This window comes from Podarcis gaigeae (assembly GCF_964106915.1).
Source record: "Podarcis gaigeae genome assembly, chromosome: 15".
Lineage (NCBI taxonomy): Eukaryota > Metazoa > Chordata > Lepidosauria > Squamata > Lacertidae > Podarcis > Podarcis gaigeae.
In genome coordinates, this window is record NC_139692.1 from 6,962,676 (window position 1) to 6,988,747 (window position 26,072).

The following is a 26,072-nucleotide window of genomic DNA, read 5'->3' on the forward strand; positions in this document are numbered from 1 at the left end:
GGGTGGTTCACAAGATAAAATTACAACATAAAAACACAATATATATAATCAAAACAGAAACAGCCAAATAACCCCCCCCCCCGCCAAAACACACACACGTAAAAACAGTTTAAAACAATTTAAAATAAAAATGAAAAACTACAATTAAAAAGCAGCTTAAAGGAATGTAAACAGAATGCTCTGCTGGGCAGCAGCAGTCCTTTTGTAGACTGTCAGGCCCCACACTAGACCTGGTGGAGGGAGGCAGGAGCACAACCCTCAGATTCTCAGCAGGAATTCTCAGCATTCAAGAGTCTGGTATTAAAATCATACAAGTTCCTCCTCCTCCTCTCCTCTCTACTGCGACTTCACTTTGCAGCTCAGGAATTTATGTCTGAGCAAACTGCTGTTGTTCTGACTGAAGCATGCATCTACGTCTCATAAACGGGACCCCTCTATTGCCCACTACAACTGGGACTCGTACCAAAGACTTGCCATGTGTGCTGCTCCTGTTCAAGATTCCCACCAGCCAGCTATGTCCCTTTTCAGGATACTCCATCTCCCCTCCCTATTTTCAGCCAGCATTCCACTGGAGGTTTAAGAGAGCGGCAATTAAAGAGATTTAAAAAAAAAAACCAACCCAAAATTTATTTCTTTTCCACTTTACATCAAGTGATACCGTTTATTTTTTTGTAAAAACAAAACAAAAAAAAACAAAAAATCCAATATATACAATGTCTTTCAAGGTTCCCAAGGTGGACTGCGCCTCCCGTCAACTTCTGTTTCTACATGGTAGAGGACATCTGCCAGTGTGTGTTCTACCACAGCGACCCAGCCCATGTCACTGATCTGTGGAGAAGGAAGAGGGGTGGGAGAGAATAAGTCAGTTATCTCAGGGGACCTGTCTTGTTGCACTACAAAGCCAACCATCCCTGACCATGGTTTAGCCATGTTGGCTGAAACTCGATGGAAGTGAAAACAAATGTCTTGGAGGGCCACAGCTTCCCCATCCATAGTTTATTTTGAACTTTTAAATTCTGCCTTTCCGTTAATTAAGCATCTAATGCAGCTTGCACATCAACGACATCGAATTAACCAAACATTCTGGTGAAAGTGAAACTACAGATGATAAAAAGGCAGCAGCAGAAGACAGATGGGTCATCCATTTCCAATGCTATTTAGTATCTGTATGAAGGCACTAGAAGTGATCAGCAGGAGAACTGGGGCTGAGGACCATCTGGTGACTATCAGCTCTATTTTTCTGTCGCAGTATCTCCATCCGAATTGGCCCTGGACCAGGGTCTGGATGCAGAAATTGGCTAGGAGAGGGCAAAAAAACCATTGAGTTTGGATGCCAGGAAAATGGAGGCTCTGTGGGCAAGAGGCTCCCATGACTGAGAAACAGGCCCGTTGCAATGGAGATTGGAAAGAGTAATGGAGATGAGTAGTATTTTGGCCTGCATGGTTCAGATTTCTGTATCAGGTGCAAAGAACATGTGGTCCTGCAGATCTTGCGACTTCCATCATTTCTCGATGAATGGGTTATGCTGGCAGCAGCTGGTGGGAGGGCCTGTTGCACAGCTACCCTGGCAAAGCCCAAACTTTTTTCCCTGCCAGGTGGTAACTGAAATGGGATTCTTAAAACAATCGGAATCCAATGAGTGTTCCTCTAAAACAGGGGTGGCCAACTCCCGAGAGACTGCAATTTACTTTCAGAATTAAAATCTGGTGATGATCTACCCCTGTTTTTTTCGGTTCAGGTCAAAGTTGTTGAGCTGAGGAAAGGGAGCCAGAGATCGACGCACGATCTACCAAAACCTTGCAGGGATCTACCAGTAGATCCCGCTTGACCTGTTGTACATCCCTGCTCAAAAACAAGCATTGAGAATCCAGATATTTCTAGACTCCCAACTCCCATTGGCCGGAACAGTTGAGGACAGTGAGAGCTGAGGTCCAGCAACACAAGGAGGGACCTAACCCTACAATGAAAACTGCCTGTCACAAACACATACTCTTTGGGGTCAAGGGAAGAGCTGACCTGGAGTGTAACACCTAATCTGTGCTTCTTTTAAGGTGGCAATTCAATCATAATCCAGAGCTAATATTGCTCAGTGTTTCTGAAGTGCAATGCAGTATGCATTGTATCCAACTAGCATTTACTCGGAGCAAAACTCACTGAAATGAATAGGCCTACCTTAGCCATACATTTCCATGGGTCTACTCTGAGCATGACTGCATCTTTATGTACATACAGGAATTCTGCATGGCTGAGTGAGTTATTGTCTACAGAATCTGGCAACTGCCACAAGTCCTTGGAATCGAGCTCCAAATTACAAATGCTTAGGAACACGACATGGTGTGGGATATTGTTTCATTTAACACACATTTCTTCCTTCATCCCTGTAGCTCTACATCCTTGGTCTAATTCACATATTTTACTCCTACTGTTAAAATTTAGGTTTCTGGGTCAGTGAATCTGGGGATTTTTTTTTGAACACACAGAATCTTAGACTCTCAACACACAAAGACTTGAAGTTTCCACTGCCCAAGAAAGTCACATGTCAAAATCATTCTCATATTCCTACTTACTGGACGGTAACTGATATCTCTTGGTGGATATTTGAAGTAGGGCCCAAAGTTTATAGAAACCTATAAAAGGAAAAGGATCTATTAGTTTAATGCTACTGGGGGAAACGGTGCTATGAAAGACACCCAGTTGAGAAGGATACTTTATAGAAATTTTAACAGGCTCGGTGAGTCTGGGTAACTGCTAGTAAAATAGGAAAAGGAAGAATGGGGGGGGTGCAAGTAGACAATTAAGCACAATTTAAATACCTCCTTTAGGGAAGCTGAAGGAAAAAAACTAATTGAGAACCAGTGCTAGTCTGGAAGCCATAAAGTGACAAAGATCTCCATGCAGGCCAGACAGCGGGCTGGTAGAGGAACAGGGCCCTCCCACTGGCGGAGAAACCAAATGGGCAGCCAGAGGAGAGAGTATCCCAGGGGCCAGGCCCCTTAGCCCTTGGCACAGGTGTAAACAGGTGGTGAGGAAGAGAGGCCAGGGAGAATCTGGCACCTGCACATTAGCACCTGGACCTGTCAACTGTGAAAAGCTGGAAACACCTGCTTACCCCAAGCACACAGCTAATGTTCATGCCAGTGTGGGTCTGGTTTTTGTTAAGGATCCAGATGACACTCTTTGTTTCAAATCCAAGAGTTATCAGATGAACTCATGATCAGCCTCCCCTGGTACATACCGTGCAGCCTTTATACAGAGAGACGGCAGGGAAATAAACACCTTCAAAAATATCTTTGTATGCAACTCCTTGGCTGGCACCATTTTTATAGAAGATTATCTGAAAAGAGACAGACAGGGATCACATGAGGAGGCTTGCAGTTCTCCTACATTGGACAGGGCTTGCATGCAGGCTTCTCCTTCCAAACGCCAACTTACTTGGCTTCCGTGAGCTTGTTTTAAACTCTTCTCAGCTTTATCCACAAAGTCCTTCTCTTCGAAGTACAAGTAGCTTTTGAACTTGATCAAAGCCTAAGAAGGTAAGCAGTGGAGTAGGACAAACACCTAGTCAAGGCACAAAAACGCAACTAAAATAGTGAAGCACAAACACTGGCTATTGAGGCAGAAAACCTCCACGCTTGCCAAATAGTGTGTGAAACTCTAGGCACTTCAGTGAGTTGGTCCTTGCTGTTTATGACAGACTCGGAGGCTGAGGTGGTAACACCAGGAATGCACAATGGGACTGTGAGTAAAGCAAGGCAAGGCAAAAATGAAAACTGTGTGTACCTGAATAGATGGACCACCAAAAAATGCTACCTTCTGTACCTCTCCCATTCAGCCATGTAGCAGAAGGACTGGAACTACCTAGTCCAAATTTGTATTACGAGCTTAGTAAGAGACCCGAGGAGTCTACTATAATAGTTTATTATAGTATATGTATTCTCAGGACAGATCACACAGTGATCAAGGTTAAAGCTTGGCTCAAGTCTCCCCTTTAAAAGAGCACACCCCTTCCTTACCTTATCTTTGTAAGTATCTGGTAGCGATTTGGCAGTTTCGGTTTCATCTGGAAGGCTGATATAAAAACCAAGCACGTCTCCCTGGCCGTAGCTTGAGGAATAATGTTTACCAATTGATTGGTGGAACTTGGTGCCTTTCTTGCTGCGCCAGGAGTAACTAAACTTGTCGTAGCCAAGGGGAGCCTGAAGGTTTCCTGCAGAAAAGCGGAGGTTCACAATAAGGTACCTGCCTGGACTTACATGCTATCTATATATAGTCAGAGGTCTCCTGGGAAGGGGGAGAAGGAATGAGGACAAAAGTTTATTGCCAATTTCTACCTGGGTGGGGAGGTGGCCGTGCTGGCCCAGATTTCCTTGCCTGCAGTGATGTACCATGGCAGCCCTGCTGTAAGGACAAGCAGGCAGGAAGAGTCATGCCTCAGTCCCCAGAGGACTGACATTGTGTTGGCTGCGCTGATGCAACAGCCCTTTGGAGATGCTAGAATGGATCCCACAGCAAGGCTTGAAGGCGTATGATGCAGCAACCTTACTCAGCAGGCCTGGTAAGCGCCAAGATGGGAGACTATTTGGGAACCTTAAGCCCAGCCCTGAGTGCTCACTGGAAGGACAGATCATGAAGCTGAGGCTCCAATACTTTGGCCACCTCATGAGAAGAAAAGACTCCCTGGAAAAGACCCTGATGTTGGGAAAGATGGAGGGCACAAGGAGAAGGGGACGACAGAGGACGAGATGGTTGGGCAGTGTTCTCGAAGCTACCAGCATGAGTTTGACCAAACTGCGGGAGGCAGTGGAAGACAGGAGTGCCTGGTGTGCTCTGGTCCAGGGTGTCACGAAGAGTCGGACACGACTAAACGACAACAACAAAGCACATTGCCTTGGAGTTCTATGATGAGAGAAAGGCCAGGTACTAAATGTCAGTAAATAAAGCGCAGGGCCGGCGGGCTTACCTAGCGGCTGAGACCAACCAAGTCTGGCAGCTGTTTCAGGAGGCATCTCATCCACAGAGATCTCAAAGTACCAGGCTCCTTTCCGCACCCCATGTGAGGCCCGTACCATGGAGTAGCCTTTTTCTCCTATGACTGTCAATCTGTCATCTGAGATCTTCAATTGGGGAGCTGCAGTTGTTGTAAATAATTAATAATAATAATAATAATAAATTATTTGTACCCCACCCATCTGACTGGGTTGCCCCTGCCACTCGGGCGACTTCCAACATATATAAAAACATAATAAAACATTACACATTAAAAAGCTTCCCTATACAGGGCTACCTTCAGATGTCTTTTAAAGGTTATAATCTCCTTGACATCTGATGGGAGGGCGTTCCACAGGGTGGGCACCACTACCGAGAAGGCCTTCTGCCTGGTTCCCTATATCTTCACTTTTTGGAGTTAGGGAGAGAGGAAGAATACTTAAAGCCTTCTGGGTGTTTAAATTATCAACTGAGAGCAAGTGAAGCAAGCACCAAGGACTGAAATGTTCTAAGATCTGTTCTCTGTTGCATCTGCATCATCATCATCATGATGTCTCACAGTGCGGGTTACAACAATTATAAATTCATTATTACACTCAGTGAAAACCAACTGCAGTCACAGGGGTAAGGTGGGTTCTGAAAACACAGCTCTCAGGTCTATTCATCAGAAATGATATAATGAAGGTGCCAGGCACACCCCTCTGAAAAATTTCACAACCTAGGAGTTTCCACAGAAAATGCCCTCTCCTGAGCCACAACAACCCCTTAATTTCTGAGGGTGGTGGAATTACCAATAAGGCCCCCTCTACTGATCTTAACATCTGAGAGGGTCTGTAGGAAAGGATGTTATCTTTCAGATATTTGGGGCCCAAGTCATTTAGGGCTTAAAATGCTGAAGAGAAATGGGTTATATGAGTTTCAAAAGGACCTCCTGTCAGTAATTTGTCTGCTGTATTTTGGACCAGTTCAAGTTTCTTCAAGGGCAGCTTTTAAAATTATGTGCAGAGCAAGGCTGTTTAAGGCCGCAGTCTTATCTGTGCAACTTGAGTCTATTCTTGTTGTTACTTGCAGACGGGTAGGGAGGCTGCAGATACAGAGCTCAGCGCCCATTCCTCTGCACTGGGTAACAAACTAAACTGCAGCACACTGTAGACTGACGCTGTGGAATGAGATTTAAAGTAATGTGTGTGCACACAGACATCCCAGGGAGACCTTTGCCTCTGTTACAGGACGCCATTTTGAATCCTTCAGCTTCCTCTCAATGTGGGCCACACCCCCTCTCCAGCTTGGATATTTTAAGCAGAAATAGTCAGGGGATGGGTGCTGACTTGTGACACCATGTAGAGTCAAGTTAGGCATGCTGCCATTATCAACATCGTCATTGTAAATGTCACCATATAAGCCATAAGGGACCCCTGACCATTAGGTCCAGTCGTGACCGACTCTGGGGTTGCGGCGCTCAACTCTTGGTAGCCTGTAGCAACACAGTGGTTAAGAAGTAGAAAATCCCAGTTTTGTACCAGTGCTACATCTCCTGCAGCCTTGACCTATAAGTGTGGAAAGAGCTCTATTCCGTACCTCGGTCATGCAGAGCCAGGAGGACTCGTTCATACAGGCAGGCTCTGTAGAGATCTCCAGGAATAGGCTTGCCTGCCCAGCAGTCTAGCTCTAGCTTCTCTGGGTCAGGGGCATGAGGGTCAGGCTCAGCCAAAATGTAACGGTATCCATCTTTATTAAAGGGGTGTTCCAACGGGTACCCGTGGGGCGGAAGACGCTGGGCGGAGAACATAGGATCACTGGGAAATGGAGAAAGAGGAATTGAAAATCTATGGAAGCACAGCTGATGGGAAGTAAGAAAAAAAAGTTGGTCATTCAACAACATTTCTCTTCCCCGAGCCCCTGCCCTGCTTTTGCTATTACTTGTATAGATGTAAGAAGGAAGCCCCCCCCCCCAAGAGTGCATCATCAAGTATTTGGCTTTTCGTTTCAGAAGCATGCTCAAATTACCAAGCAAACAACTGCAGCAAAGGCAGGCACGAAACAGAGCATATCAAACCCCAAAGATCACCTAAGAAAATGTATACGTCACTTTTAAATTTGCAATGAATTGTACAATCTTTAGAATCACAGAATCTTACGAGTTGGAAGGGACCCCGAGGGTCATCTGGTCCAACCCACTGCAATGCAGGAATCTCAGCTAAAGTATCCATGACAGACGTTCTGTTTAAAAACCTCCAAGGAAGGAGAGACCACCACCAGGCCCTGGAGATCTGAATACATTTAAAGTAGCTAGGTGTTCCCTTACTACCTCTTTTCCTATCTTGGGCTGCAGCTCCTTCCTTGCATCATTTATTGTGTTATCACCAAGTTGGGCATTGCTTTCCTTTTGGGTGAGGACAGAGGCAAAGTAGGTGCTGAGTAGTTCTGCCATTTCTCTGTCACCCAATAGCAGCTGTGGGGCCACCACTGAGAAGGCCATTTCTTGTGGGCTTGCCAACTCAGTTTATTTTACCAGTGGGCATACAAAGAACCTCGGGGCAGATATTAGATCATAGGTAAAGGTACCCCTGCCCGTACGGGCCAGTCTTGACAGACTCTAGGGTTGTGCGCTCATCTCACTCTATAGGCCGGGAGCCAGCGCTGTCCGCAGACACTTCCGGGTCACGTGGCCAGCGTGACGAGCTGCATCTGGCGAGCCAGCGCAGCACACAGAACGCCGTTTACCTTCCCGCTGGTAAGCGGTCCCTATTTATCTACTTGCACCCGGGTGTGCTTTCGAACTGCTAGGTTGGCAGGCGCTGAGACCAAACGACAGGAGCGCACCCTGCCACGGGGATTCGACCATGTGATCGGCAAGTCCTAGGTGCTGAGGTTTAACCCAGATCATAGGCAGTGCCAAATCGTGGCAGATGGTCTTTATGGGAATCTGGCCTTATCACAGTCCAACTGGTTCAAAAGTAGTGCCACATGTTCAATCTACTGGCTGCTACTAGCATCTAAAGGTAAAGGACCCCTGACAGTTAAGTCCAGTCGCGAACGACTCTGGGGTTGTGGCACTCAGGTCATGTGGACAGCATGACTAAGCCGCTTCTGGCGAAACCAGAGCAGTGCACGGAAACACCGTTTACCTTCCTGCCGGAGCGGTACCTATTATCTACTTACAGTTGGACGTGCTTTCGAACTGCTAGGTTGGCAGGCGCATGGACCGAGCAACGGGAGCTCACTCCGTCGCGGGGATTCGAACCGCTGACCTTCCGATCGACAAGCCCTAGGCTCAGTGGTTTAGACCACAGCGCCACCCGCGTCCCTGCTACCAGCATTTTGCACCAGCTAGAATGCCTGGCATTTTCTTTTATCACAGACTTTCCCCTATTTTCTACTGTTTAAACTGAACCATCTTGTGTAGTTTAGCACAAAAGTAATATACAACAGTAGTCAATAAATTATTTAAAAAGGTTACCATGTGGACAAGTTATTCCCTTTCCCTGATTATCTGCATACTAAAGACAATCTCCTTCCTTCTTACCTCCTGGTTTTCTTGGTTGCACCTGTAGTCCCTCCATCTTGCTGCTTGCGTTTGGCACCTCTTCCTTTCCCACTAGTTCCTGCCACAATACCCCCTTGGGGAAGAAAATGCCACAAACATGTCTGTCATTTGAAGATACAACTCAAAGAGAGAGAGAGAGAATGAATCAATTCAACATTCCCTGGATGCGTTTGAATCTCAACAAAACCAGACATTTTTCAAGCAGAAGCAGAATTTTCATATCTAAAACTGTTTACATTTTGTTTGCTTCTTGGACTGTACTAAGTATAGCATCAATCAAAGCGGCATTTTGACTAAGACAGAAGAACCTTAACACATCAAGTGTCACCAGGCACGTATTAATTTAAAAGCCAGTCATTGTCATCCCTTTCATGGAGATTCGAAACACATAAAATGAAAAAGGGAATTGAGTCAGTAAGGGAAGAGGAGGAGGAATAAATAAGCTACAATCAGGTTGTCATTCATTTCAACACTACACAAAATCAGTGCTCAAATCATGGGGAGAAAAAGTCAGGGGATCCTTAATGAAACCCACAACCCTTACACCATGACGCCTTCCAGGTTTTGACAAAAAGCCTTCCCATGACCTGGGCAATCTTCTAAAAACAATTACCGGTACTATGGGGACCAACACAAAAGGTAAGATGGCCACCTGCTCAAGTCCCCCTGTAATTTGAGCACTGCACAAAATACTTAAGATACACTTGGACACACAATCTCCGCATCAACTATAAGCATCTGCCACTCAAAGACAGCAAACTAGAAAAACCAAAAGCACAAGATGTTTCTCTGCAGTGTTAGAAACCGATCGTTGGTGGTACCAACTGCTTGATAGTCCATGCGACTCTCCCCCCGCCCCTTCTTATGCTTGCTTATCCAAGGGCCTTGCAGGTATGTATGCACCTGTGTGTGTGCCAGTGAAACGACAGCATCTACTTTGTGAGGGAAGCATTTGCAGCAATATTGGAGATGGCGGGCTCAGACCATTTAGGACTTGGAGAAGGTATAAACAGCTGTATACACTACAAAAAGCTGCTAGCAAACTGAAAGGTGTCAAAGAAGATTGCCAAAGGAATCATACTAAAAATTATTTAACTGTTGATTACCTGTACCATAACATATTTTGGGGTGATTTTTATGAGAAATGAGACAGAACCCATGTCCCTCTATGTGAGGCTATCAAGCCTGTGTGCTCCCAAAAGCGTGACTCAAAAAGTACATGAGTACACGACAGTAGTCCGGAAGGAGCTCAATCACAAGGCCAGGCCTGGACGACATAACAACCAAATGTTGGCTTAGCTCAGTGAAGATGCAAAAAGCAGCTATGTGCTCCTCTCTGAGACCCTGCAAGTTTGTGACGTGGGAATCAAGCCATCAGCTTCCAAACTCGTCACAATCGTGACACTTATTGCATCACATGGAGGAAATTCAGTGTTGCCACATGCATGTGACTGTCTCTTTTAATACCAGTTTTGTACTGAGTCACTGGAATGGAAGAAGTGACTGCTCAAGGTTTTCCCCCCCATGCTTATGTTCAGAGGGCGATTCCAATTCACTTTAGATGCTTTGAGTGTTGAACTGTTCTGGATTCATTTGAAGGGATGTGCACAAAATATGAGCATCAACAGTAGACGTCTCCATTATGTACGCTCCCTGCTCCTGATGAACCCAGAGCTAAAAGTTTTTTGTACTGCAGACAACCACCTTCAAACAGTAGCATAAGTTGCCATAACTACAAGTGTAGCAAGCTTTGAAATCAGTATCTCTCTAGAAATGAAAGAAAATGCGGCCTTTGAAGGTTGTATTATATTTTGCACAACCATGACTCAAAATGCTTGTTGTAGCTTTCTAAATTTGGGTGAAAAATCAAAACAGAGACCTTCCACTTTCTAACTATACAGTGCCCCTTCTCAGTGTGAAACCAGGGAACCAGTTCTCTCTCGGCACGGCAGAATGGGAACCTCTTAGAAAGGTAACTATCCAGCATATGACTGGCTCCTATTCTAAAACCGTGAAAACCGCTTTCATTTAAAAAAACCCAAACTGGACTTTGGAATCAACATCAGGTTTGTACTCCAGCCTTCCTTCAATGAGCTCTGAGCAAGAAACACTGGGGGTATGAATTTTAGCCTCAAAACAATCCTGAGGAATAGGCTAGGCTGAGAAATTGGGACTTGTCACACGGAGCAGTGATTTCAGCCAAGGTGTCCTGAGCCCAAGAATAACAAACTTTTTCTCAGGACAACCTAGTTTACAGTGATTATAGCAAAGCTCATCAAATAAGTAAAGTAAAAACTGGTTGTCTGAATCCAAAAGTCAGTGTTAGCACAAACTTGGTTTTAGTTGTAATTGTTTTAACACCTCTAATTAGGCAGAAAACCAAAAGGTGCAAATGTTCAAATCAATTTCTTAAAAGCCATTTCCCCCATGCATTTCTTATTTATTTATCCTTACAGCTCGATTGTTTCAGCTCAAAATGGGCATCAGCGTTTCCTTGCCCTGAAACAACCCTGTAGGGAAGATTATCAGTATTCCTATTTTACAGTTGCTGAGGCTGAAGAGCCAGGGACATCTCAAGGCCTCCCAACAGAGGCCAAGTGAGCAGAATAAAATAAACTTGGAGAAAATGTAGTTCAAGTGACGAGTGAAAGGCAGAATGTGACCTTTAAAGCTTTTGATGCTTCACGTTAATGTGTAATTTGATGTGCCCTTTTAACGGTTACTCCCATAAATGTATATGACAGCCTTGGGATTAATTATTTTTAGCATGTAAAATGATTGGCAAACAAGAAAGGAAGGAAAAGAGAAAGAAAAGATTTTGTGAACCACAATACTTAAGTTTTAAGAAGCTGAAAAGTAAATATTCACCTCCCAAAGAGGCTCCACCTGAAAGAACAGAAGTTGCACCATGTAGTTGTCAAGTTTTAATGAGAGAAAAAAGAAAACACCACAGCATGAAATGGAGATAAAAATACTTATATTAGCCCTGCACATTACTAGTCTGCAAAAGTTATTTGCCTGATTTTCATTTCCCCCCTGCTAACTTCTACCTAGTGAGCTGATAGAGGAGGGAGGCATCTCTGCACCGTGAACCTCTTTGGTTTCTGTGAAGGCAACAAATCAAAGGGTTCACTTTCCCTCTATGGCCAGTATGGAAATGCAGCAAACCCACAGGCAACAGACAAGAAGTTGAGTGACTCCTCCCTCTTCCAGCAGCCCATCCACTCGCTCGCACAGAATTCCAGCTATGGTGACCAGGCAAGTTGCTAAATATCAGAAAAAGACACCCATCTATATTGAAGATCCTGAACAAGATCTGCAGTACTTTAGGCTCTGCTTACAGGAAGCACAATCCTCTGGACAGGTTGCCTGCACAGCCTGCTCTGGGATCGATGGGAGATGTGCAAGAGCACAGCCATGCTATTTTTTAAAAAAGAAAATCCAAATCCGAGTTGAGAAATTTCTAGCTTTCAGCATTTACAAATTCTTGAAAACATAGCTGCATGCAGTGAAATACAACCACAGATTCATTTTGTTAAATTCTGGGGGGCCAAGTGGTCAAATTTAATATTCAAAGGGTATCTCTCAGTTAGTAAGACTTCTAGGGTATCTCAAGATTAAGCTAGTTATGGCTGCAATCCCATGGACGCTACTGGAGAGTCAGCCCTACTGAATATAGTGGCACTTCCAAGGAAACATGCACAGGAATAGCATGTAAAGGCGATGCCATTTGAGCAATGAAGAAGCTGTTAGGGCTTGAGAATTTAAAATGTGCCATTCAGATTTCCCCACTTGGAAAAGAAAAGGAACTTGCCATTCAGACTTCCAGTGGTAGATACAGCACTGCTCTGTTTCTGGTTATCATACGCAGGGCCAATATTAGCAAGATCCTAAAGAAGGAAAAATCAAATACACACCATTAAAAGTTACACGCCTTGGGCTGTTTGGATCAAATCTCACTGCTCAAGATCTGAGCATTTTGAAGATAAAGCAGGTCTTTTACAGCACAATCCCACCAAGCGTATTGACTCTGAAGGAAATCCCACTGTATTCAATGGAGTTATTCCCAGGTTAAGTATGTTTAGGACTGAAGTTGTGCCAAGTAAATTTGTTAAATGTAACAATACAAATGATTTCTGTCCGACAAAGGGCCTCATCTCCCCAAGTGTCCAAGATCCTGTTGTTCAATAGATCATTAAAGCAACCTGCTCAAAAGCTTTGACAAATAATAATTCAGCAATATCTTGAAATGATCAAGTAACTGAGATAGCAGTCATCACTATCCTGAAACTGCAGAGCTGAAGGGAGGCCAATGCTGACGTCTGTCACCAGTCAGAAGCCTAGGGCCACTGAGAGGCTGCCTCTCAAGAATATCATCATGGCAAGGGGGGGGGCAACCTGGCCGTATCTCTCAACCAAGGAAAGGCACAGCTGCTCTAACACTCACTTTCTTCTTCCCTCCCCAACCATTTTTCCTTGCATCTTTTATCAGTTGGATTATCACTCTGTGCGCAGGGACTATTTTTTGAGCACTTAAAAAATCTTAGGATACAGCAAGCCCGCAACCTGAGCACATTTAACTTGCAAGCATTGTTTTATGAACTTGGCCCCAAAAAATTCACAAAAATTAAAAAGGGGCAGAAAGGGGCCATGTGTCTGGGACTCTGGCAATCCCACTTGCCAGTGTATTTTGACTATACATGATTCTGTCTTTAGGCACAATTCCCATAACATAACCCCCACATAAGTTGCAGGCATACTGTGCTTTAAAAATGCATAAACCTTACTCACTTTATTCCCATGACATACCTGGTCTAAGAGTCCAAATTTGGGGTAATCTTCTTCTGGATCTTTGCTTCCTGGGTCTGGATGCTCTTTTACCAAAAACACGTCCCTTTCTTTACACTAGAGCAGAACATTCAAACAAAATCATGTGCTAATGGCATAGTGAAAAGTACCTGGGATGTTATGTAGTGGGTTTTTTTCTGCCATAAAGACAAGCGCTTATGGAGGCTGAGATAAAATAGAGGCTGACTGAGGATTTTATTTTAAAAAATTAAAGGGTACAGTAATGTAACAGGTATATTTTCAAACCAATGATTTTTTTTTTTAATCAGCTTCTTAACCAAGCTTTAATAAAAAGAAATTTGCAATTTTGTTATGTCCCACTTCAAACATATGTTTGAAGTACGCTTCCGAACACAATTCAAAGTGTTGGTGCTGACATTTAACGCCTAAACTGTCTCGGCCGAGTATACCTGAAGGAGCATCTCCACCCCCGTCATTCAGCCCTGACACTGAGGTCCTGTTCCGAGAGCCTTCTTGCAGTTCCCTCACTGTGAGAAGTGAGGTTACAGGGAACCAGGCAGAGGGCTTTTTCGGTAGTGGCTCCCGCCCTATGGAACGCCCTCCCATCAGATGTCAAGGAAATAAACAACTATCCGACTTTTAGAACACATCTGAAGGCAGCCCTGTTTAGGGAAGTTTTTAATGTTTGGTGCTTTATCATGTTTTTAATCTTCTGTTGGGAGCAGGGCCGTAGCTAGGGCATAGTGAGGTGGACCCCGCCAGGGGCGCAGGCGATGGGGGGGGGGGTCATGCAAAATCGGCTAAAAATATGTCCATAAATATATATATTGATTATTGCCTCATAAGAAATGGTTTTAAACAGAGGGTGAATTGAATGGGTGGAGCGGGGTTGGAGGAGAGGCGGAAAGAAGAGCTAATTTGTCCATGGCTAGGAGGTGCAATCTGGACGGTTCTGCCAGGGGTGCAAAATCACCTAGCTACGGCTCTGGTTGGGAGCCGCCCAGAGTTGCAGGAGAAACCCAGCCAGATGGGTGGGGTATTAATCATCATCATCATCATCATGACTCACCATTGTTTTTACAATATTATTCGGCCAAGTCATCTTCCCTGGTCTTTGTCGTGTCGTCATACACTCCCAATACTTATCAATGAATGGTATAATATCCTGTTTGAAATCAAAGGCAAAAAAGGCAGAGTATTTTATTAAACAGATAAAATGGGGCTTTGGGGAGAAACTTGGTAATCTATATCAGTGATTCCCAATCAGCTAAGTACTGCGGATCCCGTTTTTCAAAAGTCAAGCCACGGACCTCCTACTTTGGAAAATTCTGATATCTCTATGGTAGTTTTTGTTATGTGACTGGTGCCACAGACCCCCTGGGTGGGTTACACAGACCACCATTTGGGAATCACCAATCTACATGATTATCTACTTATTTCTAGCATTTAAGCTACTGGACAAAATATATTAGTGGGCAAAGACTAAAGAACATGAACTAAATTCACCAAGGCACAGTTCCATGTAAACTTACTGCAGTGTGCATAACTTGCAGGGTATAATCTGTGTTTTCCAACACAAAAAGCACATTACTGATGAAGGCACAGTTAAGAACCAAGGCCTTTGACAGTTTCCACGAACTAAAATAACGGAGATAATTTGAGGCTCTGTGTGAGGATAGCAAACATACATACCAAATACAGTGGAACCTCTGTTTTCAAACATCTTGGCTGCCAAAAGTCTCAGAAGCCGAACGCTGAAAACCTGGAAGTGAATGCTTCCTTTTTTGAACGTGCCTTGGAAATCAAACGGCTTCTGAGGCACGTTTCTCATCCCCCCCCCCCCATTTAATTTGCCAACAGCCCTTTGATCCTTGGTTTTCGAACATTTTGGAGGTCAAATGGTCTTCCGGAATGGATAACGTTCAAAAACAGAAGGTTCTACTGTACAAGGATACGGTTTAGTTTTCACTGATATGGCACACCTGTCTTGAACTGTACCATTTCATATGGAAGATAAGGGGTTGCATAACTGTCCTCCACAGGCAAAAATTCCCTCCGGAGGAAACCTGGTATCTGCGAGATGAGTTCTAACTTAGCTGTCCCCTAAATTCTTCCACATGCTTCAAAGCATACAGAATGCCAAGAGCTACAACTGTGACAATTAACCCCTACCTTATCTTTTGAAAACATTGTTTTCGGGTGTTCATCTTGGGTCCTTGATTGCCAGGTTAAGTTTGCCAGCGCACTAAGACACATTTCCTTCAGATCTTCAGGGAAAGAACAGATACAGAAATGAAGCAGGCTATCTTTGGCTGCCCTGCACAAGCAAAACATACTACTACAGTGGTGCCTCGCAAGACGAAATTAATTCGTTCCGCAAGTCTTTTCGTCTTGCGAGTTTTTCGTCTTGCGAAGCACGGTTTCCCATAGGAATGCATTAAAAATCAACCTCTTCTGAAGGCCGGTGGGGGGCGAAAGTCTTTGCTCCCCCCCCCCCCGCCTGCCTTCCCGGGACAGCGGAGACTTCTCTGCTGTCCCGGGGCGGTCTTAAAATGCTGGCGGGCGGCAGCGAAACCTTCGCTGCCGTCCCCCAGCATTTTAAAAGCCCCTGGGACAGCGGAGACTTCCCGGGGCGATTTTAAAATGCTGGCGGGCAGCAGTGCTGCCGCCCGCCAGCATTTTAAGATCACCCCAGACAGCGGAGAAATCGCCCCGGGAGCGGAGAGGTCTCCGCTGTCTGGGGTGATCTTAAAATGCTGGCGGGCGGCAGCGCTGCTGCCCGCGAAGCCTTCGCTGCCGCCCACCAGCATTTTAAAAACCCCGGGACAGCGGAGGACTTCTCCGCTGTCTGGGGTGATCTTAAAATGCTGGCGGGCGGCAGCGCTGCTGCCCGCCAGCATTTTAAAATCGCCCCGGGACAGTGGAGGAATTATCCGCTGTCCCGGGGCGATTTAAAAGCCCCCAGGAAGGCAGGCAGGGGGGACAAAGACTTTCGCCCCCCACCGGCCTTCAGAAGAGGTCCTGGACCTCTTCTGAAGGCCGGTGGGGGGCGAAAGTCTTTGCTCCCCCCCCCCCGCCTTCAAAAGCAATCCGGGATAGCGGGAAGCGCTTCCCTGGTATCCCGGACTGCTTTTAAAATGCTGGCGGTGGGGAGCAAAGCCTTTCGGCCCCCGCCGGCCTTCCTGGACCTCTTCTGAAGGCCGGGGGGGGGGGGAAAGGCTTTGCTCCCCACCGCTAGCATTTAAAAGAGGTCCCCGGAGATTTCCCTATGGGCTTTCTTCTTGCGAAGCAAGCCCATAGGGAAATTCGTTTTGCGAAGCGCTTCCAAAACGGAAAACCCTTTCGTCTAGCGGGTTTTTCGTCTTGCGGGCCTTCGTCTTGCGGGGCACCACTGTATTATGGAAGCATCAGGTGAAGAAAAGGCTTTTGGTGAATTGGGAAGGATGTAGAGAGCTGGTGAAATAATTTGACAGGAAAGGAGCAATTGGGTGGGCTACACAACTTATAGCTCTGGGCGATGTGGAATTACTTCCAAATGCAGCAACTACAATGCCGGGTCAGATGAGAAATGCTTCAAGCTCTCTTTGCTTTTGGCAATTAGCTCGATGTCTCCCAGAATGTCACACAAAACTCACAATGGAAGATTCGAAATTGTTCAAAATGGCATAAAGGCCGGACATAAGGGCCATGGCTCATTCGGCTCTTCCCGTGAACAATTTTTATATAAAATCAAGATGGAGAGGAAAGGTAACCAAAACACTCAATATTTAAGTGAAATCAGAGTTTCTAGTGGCACAGCTTTAGAAGAATTTGGAAACTTATTTTAGCTTATTTTAGAATCTGCTGCATTTGGTAGAGACTTCAAGGTAGCGTATTAGAATTGGGTTATCAGCAGCTTTTGGCAACAGGGTCTTTGATTTATATCATAGAATCATAGAGTTGGAAGAGACCACAAGGGCCATCGAGTCCAACCCCCTGCCAAGCAGGAAACACCATCAGAGCACTCCTGACATATGGTTGTCAAGCCTCTGCTTAAAGACCTCCAAAGAAGGAGACTCCACCACACTCCTTGGCAGCAAATTCCACTGTCGAACAGCTCTTATTGTCAGGAAGTTCTTCCTAATGTTTAGGTGGAATCTTCTTTCTTGTAGTTTGGAACCATTGCTCCGTGTCCGCTTCTCTGGAGCAGCAGAAAACAACCTTTCTCCCTCCTCTATGTGACATCCTTTTATATATTTGAACATGGCTATCATATCACCCCTTAACCTCCTCTTCTCCAGGCTAAACATGCCCAGCTCCCTTAGCCGTTCCTCATAGGGCATCGTTTCCAGGCCTTTGACCATTTTGGTTGCCCTCCTCTGGACACGTTCCAGTTTGTCAGTGTCCTTCTTGAACTGTGGTGCCCAGAACTGGACACAGTACTCCAGGTGAGGTCTGACCAGAGCAGAATACAGTGGCACTATTACTTCCCTTGATCTAGATGCTATACTCCTATTGATGCAGCCCAGAATTGCATTGGCTTTTTTAGCTGCCGCGTCACACTGTTGGCTCATAAAACCTTTCATCCCGGTTAACTGAAATCATCTCTAGCCAAGGATTTTTGAGATTCAACAGGTTAGCGTTCTGCCATGAAAGAGGATATTCTCACAGTTATATTTAAGACTGTCATATACATAATGAGAAAAGGTGAAATCATGATTTAGCAAGTTTGTATGCGTGCTAGGGATGGCGGCTACCCTAGATAATCCCGCATTTTGAAGGTTATAGATTTAGAAGTATAGGAACAAATAAAAGACAAGACACTTTCCCATATCCCCCTTGCTTGCTTGCTTACTTGCTTGTTTTCTTAAGAAGTATGTATTCCCACTGTGATGACAAATATTGCAATGGAAACTGTAGTTGGTCATAAAAGGCAGACAGGCTCTGGAAAACAAAAATGCAGTGCTCCTTTTCTTACTTTAAAATAAGTAACGAGTACTGGCTTGTGACAGAAGAATAAAATCCCCATCAATTTTATAGAATTAGAGCTAACAATACTAAGAATTTAAGATGAAAAACTACCTTAGAGCCTCCCCACCCTATTTTTAACCATTCTTGAAGTTTGGGTTCTAGAGTGAGTTTGAAGTGTCTAGAGAGGCAGAACTAAGAAACAAAATATATCAAAATTTCATGCAACTTTTCCACAAAGACACTGAGATATAGCCTAATCTATGCATAATGCTCCTCAAATTATGACCCACATTCAACTTCTTCCCATTTTAGCCAAGTAATCCCACCCCCAGATTCTTCTAAAAACAGCAACTAAGGAAGCCATCACAAAAGGTGAATAGGCTGACTGCCCCCAACCTCCTTGTAGGTCAAGCACTGATCTACAATCTACTTAAGATAATGTTCCTGCATTTAAATATTCCAGATATCGGGGAAAGGCAGTAGCTCAGTGACAGGCTATGCTTTACGTGAGGAAGACCCCGGTTTCAGTCCCCGGCAACTCCTGACATAGCCCCAAACTAAAACCCTGGAGTGTTGCTACCCAGTATAGTCCATACTACGCAAGTGGGCCAGCGGTATAAACGCAGCTTCCTGTGTTCCAGGTCTAAGCAAGTGCCAAGTCTCAATGCAGCAAAGAATTCCCACCTCAACCCCACAAGAGACTGTACCTTGGGGGTTGCTATCTTGCAACACAGCCTGCAGGCTGGCTCACTTGCTTGAGCCACCTGAAGCCCCTGCTTGGTTAACATCACTTTTTGTGCATGAAAGTTGCTGCACTGCAGTGCAAAGTTGGAAAAGAATGGCTTCAAATGATGGAGTTGGAAGATACTAACTTTGTGGGACCAATCTTTCCATTTCAGATCAAGTGAGCCGAGTAGATGGCCTACAAATCACAGCTTTAAGACCAGTTCATTAAAATTCACATAGCTACAAAAATATTTTTCAAGCCCTACTTTGTTTACTGACTCCATGGAATGTTGCAATTCAGCTCAACCTCTTTGGATCCTTTTATTTAGAATGAGCCAGCAAAATAGCCTTTGCTCGCTCAGTTTAAGCCAAGGTTGTCAGCATTTCAGGGAAATACCAGCAAGCAAATAGAAGTTCAACTTTTCATGGAATTAAAAAAAAAAGTAAACATCCAGGACTGTAATTCATAAACAGTATACTCAGGATAACTGAAATAGATGGGTTTTCTCAAATTAAGTAGGTTAAGAACCGCAGCTCCACAGCGTCGTGTTTGGCACACTTTGTTTTATTATCACTTCACAGTTCTATGTGTGCTCAATGCTACACAAACACAGAGAAGCAAGGTCATTGCCACAGTTCATTATGCAGCAAGTTCATTAGGCAGCAGAATATTACTTAAAGAAATCATAAAACTAATGTCTATTTTACCCAGCAGTCCTACAAAACGTTTGCCACTTCATAAATCACACGCCAACCAAGATGAAACCGAGGTTTTAGCTTAAGGTTAAATTAATAGAAAATTTATAAATTAGAGGATATTGTGTATTTCTTTCACAAGCTGAGAGCTGGAAGAATTCTTTGTCAAGCCTGCAGTTTAACCACTTGATATTAATGTTCAGCATGGACATCAAAAAAATGACATGCAAAACTCTACAAAACAGAATCAAAGTTTTGTCTAAGAGATTATTATTTCTGTGTAGAAAATCAATTGCTACTGTGTTGCTGTTTTAAAGTGGAAAAATCATTTATCATGTATTAGTCTTTTGGTGTTTACGTTGAGAATACCTTGCTGCACACGTACGCACGAAAAAGCTATAAAGGCATATGGCTAAAAAGCAAAAGAGAGATTCAGAAACAGAATTTCTAAAATCAGCATAACTCAGGGCATGGCTACTTGGGAGAAGGCGTCAGTATTTTCAATGGAGCTTTCTCGCAGGTATAGGACTGAAGCCAATGAGCAGTATTCCATGCAGTACTATAATTGTTCCAAGATGGCGGTGCATTCAAACACTGCGGCTCTGAGCTCCCAGTACTTCACCTACTCACGCACAAAACTGGTACTAAGAGAGCTGAGTGGGGGTGCTCGTGTAATCTCACTGTATACAGGTTGTACAAGTGACAATAAAGTATTTCAATTATGAACATTCCATCTGCACAAGCATTGCAGCTTGCCAGACAAAACAATCTCCCCTCTCCACCCCCCCCCATGCACTGTTCTGGGGGAGCTGCCCCAGAGCCAATTTTGGGGGGCATGAGAGCCATGGGGAAGCCCTATGATGCAAGCGGAAGTCCTCACACAAGACCTGTTAGGTGAATCCTGCCCAATGCCTTAGGTAGCATTTTTCTTTATGGCTAGCAGTTTTATAAGCATGGCTTTGAAAGAAAAAACTAACACTGTGCTGTCATAGAAAATTAAAGCCCCAGCGAATTCAGTGGTGCTGACTTCCAAGATTCTAAATACATTTAGAAAACAATTAGGTAGCTGAGCTCATACTGCCCTCTTCTGGAATGACAAAACTTTTCATACAGAAATTGACAGAACATTTAGAAAGTTCTTTAAGATGTGTCTATTAGGAGGACCAAACTAGAATCAGAGTACCAACGGGAATCATATGGCTCAAAAAGGAGGAAAAACTGCAAATACTACATACGTGGTATCAATGCCAAAAGTTTCTGCCGTAAACCATTTGGTGCAAATTCCACACTGCAGCTCAATTTCTCCCAGCTGTCGTCCATTCTCTTCATCTACTGAACCGGTCTGATTATCCATAACTTCAGAACTGTCGCCAACACCCTCCTGTAACAACACCAGTGCAAGTGTACCAAAGGAAGAGCTAAGAACAACATCTATTATGCTTCTATCCCACCCTTCCTCCAGGGAACTTGAAGTGATACACACAGTTCTTCCCCTGCTTTATAGCCTCACAACAACCCTATGAGGCAGGTTAGGCTGAGAGATCCAAACTTATTTCATGAACTGTATGGCTGTGATTTCTACAGTCTTAGTCCAACACTAATGGACACATTTCAATGCCTTTTGCTAGGCTAGTTTTGCCAGAATTGAAGACACAAGTTATGACGTTCATCTCATTTAAAAACAATTGCAACAAGTGTGGGCTTTTTTAAACATTAGTTTTCCATGATACAGAAAGAGATCACTTCTAAATCTTGGTACAATAAGCTTCCTTTTCCAAACTTTCAGAACCATATAAAAGCTGCTGTTTTATGTATTAATTTGATCGTTTAAATTCTGGTTTTTAACAACTTTGTAACTGTAAAAATTAATTGTAAGTCGACTAGAGACTGCCCTGTGTTAAGATGCAATTATTTAATTTTCTAGTCACGTAAGTGTATAAATTGGATGGAAAACAAACAAACATAAATAAACACTATATAGTGAAGTAAGAGAAGAAAAGTTTGTGGGTAAACTTTGATCACACCAGTCCTACAGAGGCTCAGGAATTCACTTTGTCTAGGTTTGCATTAGCATGCCACATTGAAATAATTTTCCACTTTGGGATAGAAATACATGGATCCACTTTAGCCCACTATCCAGGAGCAGTAAAAGACAAAGATGTTGCACTTCATAGACAGGTGGCCACATTTTACCTTAGGGCGCTGTTTTCAGAGTTAACAGACAGTTATTGGCAGATGGTTTTAAAAAACCAGTGCAAAGCATGTTACAGCAGAAAGTGTTAGTTCGAAGAAACCCCACCATGAACAGTGCATGATTCATCTGATTCATCTGTCCAGTGGTAAGCAATCTGGAATCTCAAACCCTCCCCTCATCCCAGTATGCTATTATCCTTCTGGTTAAAAGGCAATCTGCCAATAAGTCAAAATTCTCACCTTTAAAACCTTCTCATCTTCTCCCATTCCTTTATAATAGCCACGTTGTTCCTTTGCAACACAACTCATCAGCAATCCCTAAGTAGCCTAAGCAGTGCATGAGATTTGAGCAATGAATATTTTGCTTTACTTTTGGAGAGCTGAAGAACATGCCTTCCCTTCCTTCACCAACTACAAAATAGTCTGGCAACAAACATGATGACGACTGGCACTTTAATCATGCCAGAGGCTCCTTTAACAGGCTTTGTGGATGCATTACTGCTCTGTGGTGCCCAATATGACATCCAGGGACTGAAAGACTACTTCCAAATCCCCAAACAGTTCATTCACAGGGCACATAGTTCTCCCCATGCATGTGGTATCCCAGCAGAGTAGACTCAATTCACGTACCAGTGCATCCTTTCCACTGGAAGATTCCGTCTCCATGGTGGCGGTGACATCAGCCAGGGATGCATCCCCCCTGAAGGAGACAGAAAGTCATCATCATGTTTTGTACACTTTTTAGGCATTATAGAATCACAGAGTTGTAAAGGACCTGGAGGGTTATCAGTCCAAGCCCCTGCAATGCAGGAATCTCAACTAAAGCATCCATAACAGGAAGCCACCCAACCTATGCTTTAAAACCTCCAAGGAAGGTTGATATGCAGGACAGCTATGAAAAAGAATATACATTAAAAAAAGCAAGGCACACACTAAAACCACTCTACTGTCCATTCAGCCATTCTGCATCATTCAAAACTGTGTAGTTAATCCATGGGTAGGGAAACTAAGGCCCAGGAGCTGGAGCCGGCCCAATCGCCTTCTAAATCCAGCCTGCGGACGGTAGGGGAATCAGCGTGTTTTTTACATGAGTAGAATGTGTGCTTTTATTTAAAATGCATCTCTGAGTTATTTGTGGGGCATAGGAATTCATTCATTCATTCCCCCCCCCAATATAGTCCAGAACCCCCACAAGTTCTAGGCAACAGCCCCCTGCTGAAAAAGTTTGCTGACCCTATCTGACCTTAATCTATTGTTAACCAGAGATTAACCCTGACCTGACAAGGTCCACAAAGTGAAAAGGAGGCCTAAATGTAGAAGTGTGCCTTCATTCCTAGAACAGAAAGCTTCTTCAACAAAGTTTAAAAGAAAAGGAAAAGCTTGAGCTATCTCAAGTTTCTCTGTCATCAGGATCCTTCTCATACTCCGTAGTCAGATGCTTGCCCAGAGAGCACATTGAGATAGGAGTCTCACTCAGCTCTGGTATCTTGGTACAGTTTACTTGGCTGTCTCCTGAGCAAGTAAGCATACACAGGGGCCAGGATAGGAAAAAGGAAACTGCCTTATACCATGTCAAACTATTTGTCCATCTGACCCAGCACTGCCCACCACGACTGGCAGAAGCTCGCTGCTAGAGTGTTAGGTGGAGGTCTTCCCCATCACCTATCAACTGAATTAGAGCCTGAACCTCGGATCTTCAGCATGCAAAACATGTGCTCTTCCACTGAAAAAAACCTGCAAATCTGCTGTTCTTGATTCTGATCTAGGAAGGGAAATTGCACTCACAAGCTTCATTTTACACACACATACTTGCTGAATCAGGCATGCACAACAGCATTATGTTTATGCCCTGTCTTTCTATTATGGCATTCAAGGCAGCATATATGTAGGGGGGGAAACAGATTGTCATGCAGGGATGGCTGCTCCACTTGAAATGCTGCACCGTCCTGCACTAGGAGCCTTCAGGACAGAGCTACTAATGGAAGAGGGTTTCTGATCTTCTGCGTTTAGTCATAAACATTTGGGGGGGGGGGAAGAGATTGCTCACACTAAAGATTGGGTGGGGGGAAAGGGAAGTATTTACCTGGGGCCAAAAAATGTTGAAGGTGGCAGGTGGACTTCATTGGATAAAGCATTCCACACACAGGGAGCCACAACTAAAAAGGCCCCCTGATTTGTCAACATCCTCCAAGCCTCCCTTACTAATTTTTATTAGTGTTACTCTCCTACCGTTTTATTTTCGACAAGCTGCTTTAAGCACCGAAGTATCTGTGGGAAATGTGAAGTAAACTGGCTTACTATATGGTTCTTCACCCTGATTTTATTCTTACAACCCTGTGAGTTAGGCAGCACAAGAAATAGTTATGCGAGCCCCGAGCGGTCGGCGTCCATCGTTCTGCCCAGACGCTGAGGTCCAGCGCCGAGGGCCTTCTGGCGGTTCCCTCATTGCGAGAAGCAAAGCTACAGGGAACCAGGCAGAGGGCCTTTTCGGTAGTGGCACCCGCCCTGTGGAACGTCCTCCCATCAGATGTCAATAAGATAAACAACTACCTGACATTTAGAAGACATCTGAAGGCAGCCCTGTTCAGGGAAGTTTTTAATGTGTGACATTTTAATGTATTTTTAATCTTTGTTGGAAGCCGCCCAGAGTGGCTGGGGAAACCCAGCCAGATGGGCAGCGTACAAATAACAAATTATTATTATTATTATTATGACCGACTCAATGTCCCCACCGAGCTCCATGGCCGAGTGAGAATTTGCAGCTGGGTAGCTCCTGCCCCCCCCCCGATGCTCCAGCTATTACATCACACTTGATTATGCTCAGAAACAGGTGGCCTTAGACTGAATCAGAACACAGGCCCACTTAGCTAAGGTAACTTCTAAATCTACAATGAATGGCTCTGGCTTTTTCAGGTTTCTGTGGAAGGAACTTTCTCACCCATAGCTAGAGAGTAACTTTACTGTTAATTCTCTGAACAGGGCCAAGAAAATGGCAGGGTGAGCACATGCCACATAGAGCAAGCTCATTCCCCGCTGCTCCAGAGGGCAGGACCCGAACCGACAGATTCAAATAGCAAATAAGGAGATTTCAACTATAACTTTCTGACCGTAGATGCTCCAACAATGTGGAACCAACTCTCTCGGAGCGTGGCAGGCTCTCCTTCACTGGAGGATTTTAAGCAAGAGGCTGGGCGACCATCTGTCCTATATGCTTTCGTTAAGATTGTTGAATTGCAGGAGGGCTGGACTTGATGACCCCTGGGGGCCCCCTTCCGACCCTGCAATTCCATGGCTGAACTCTCTTGCTCAGATACAGCCCCATTCCTAGGGCGGGGGGAGGCAGTGCAGAAAGCAGGCGCCTGCAGGCAGGGAAGCAGCAATGGGGTTCTGGGTTCAAGAACAGCGCCTGCGAGAAAAGCACAGGGAGAATCGCTGCAAGGTTGGGGCGGGCAGAAAGGCGGACGCAGCTGATTGGGCAGGACGGCACTGCTCTGACCAATGAGAGGCAGGCCCGAGAGCCCCGACCAATAGGAGCAGGCGGCGGGAGCCGAGGCTCCCTAGCCAATAGCAGCGGCGGTGCCCGCTTTTCTCCCTCAGCCGTTATCGCCGAGCCTCACCCGGTCTCGGAGTCCCCTGTCCCCTGCTCCGCTGAGCCCGAGGCCTCCCCGGTCGTAGATTCCGGAGCCGCCGGAGGAGTAGCCTCTTCCTCGCCTCCCTCGTCCGGCGCTGGAGCCGCCGCTCCCGCCGCCGCCATCTTCCCGCTGGAAACAGGTTCTCGCGAGAACTCCTGTCTGAACTCTCGCGAGATACTCTCCCACTGTAACGCTTCCTCCCTCCCCCCCTTTATATTAAAGGGGCAATGTCACTCTCGTTTTCTTAAACGGGCGATGCGATCCACTGCGGGCTTGCTGCGAAGTCAATGGACTTGGAATGCCGCAGCAATTAAACTATAGCGAGGGGAGGGGCGGGAGGGAATGTATTAATATTATATATTTATTAATATCCCGTCTTTTTCCCTGTTAGGGACTCAAGTCGGCTTAAAGAAAACAATCTGAACAGCCAAAAAACATAAAGGGGAGGGGAAAAATAAGCATTAAAAGCAATTAAAAATTCATAGAATTAAAACTACACACATAACGCACACGTATTTTGTAGATATTAAAA

General features: G+C 44.8%; 1 protein-coding gene across 1 annotated transcript; it reads right to left on the minus strand.

The window, feature by feature from the left end:
• Window positions 1–625: 625 nt before the first annotated feature.
• On the minus strand, window positions 626–25,694 carry ASH2L (ASH2 like, histone lysine methyltransferase complex subunit). Its single transcript, XM_083713589.1, has 17 exons — window positions 25,526–25,694; window positions 22,539–22,608; window positions 20,951–21,096; window positions 18,178–18,266; window positions 15,516–15,610; window positions 14,413–14,508; window positions 13,344–13,439; window positions 12,349–12,424; window positions 11,403–11,420; window positions 8,514–8,607; window positions 6,566–6,783; window positions 4,962–5,129; window positions 4,015–4,208; window positions 3,434–3,526; window positions 3,237–3,335; window positions 2,569–2,628; window positions 626–828 (listed from the first exon to the last, which is right to left on the minus strand). The coding sequence occupies exons 1-17, from the start codon at window positions 25,660–25,662 to the stop codon at window positions 721–723; spliced, it is 1,857 nt and encodes a 618-aa protein (XP_083569715.1). The 5' UTR covers window positions 25,663–25,694; the 3' UTR covers window positions 626–720.
• Window positions 25,695–26,072: the final 378 nt, after the last annotated feature.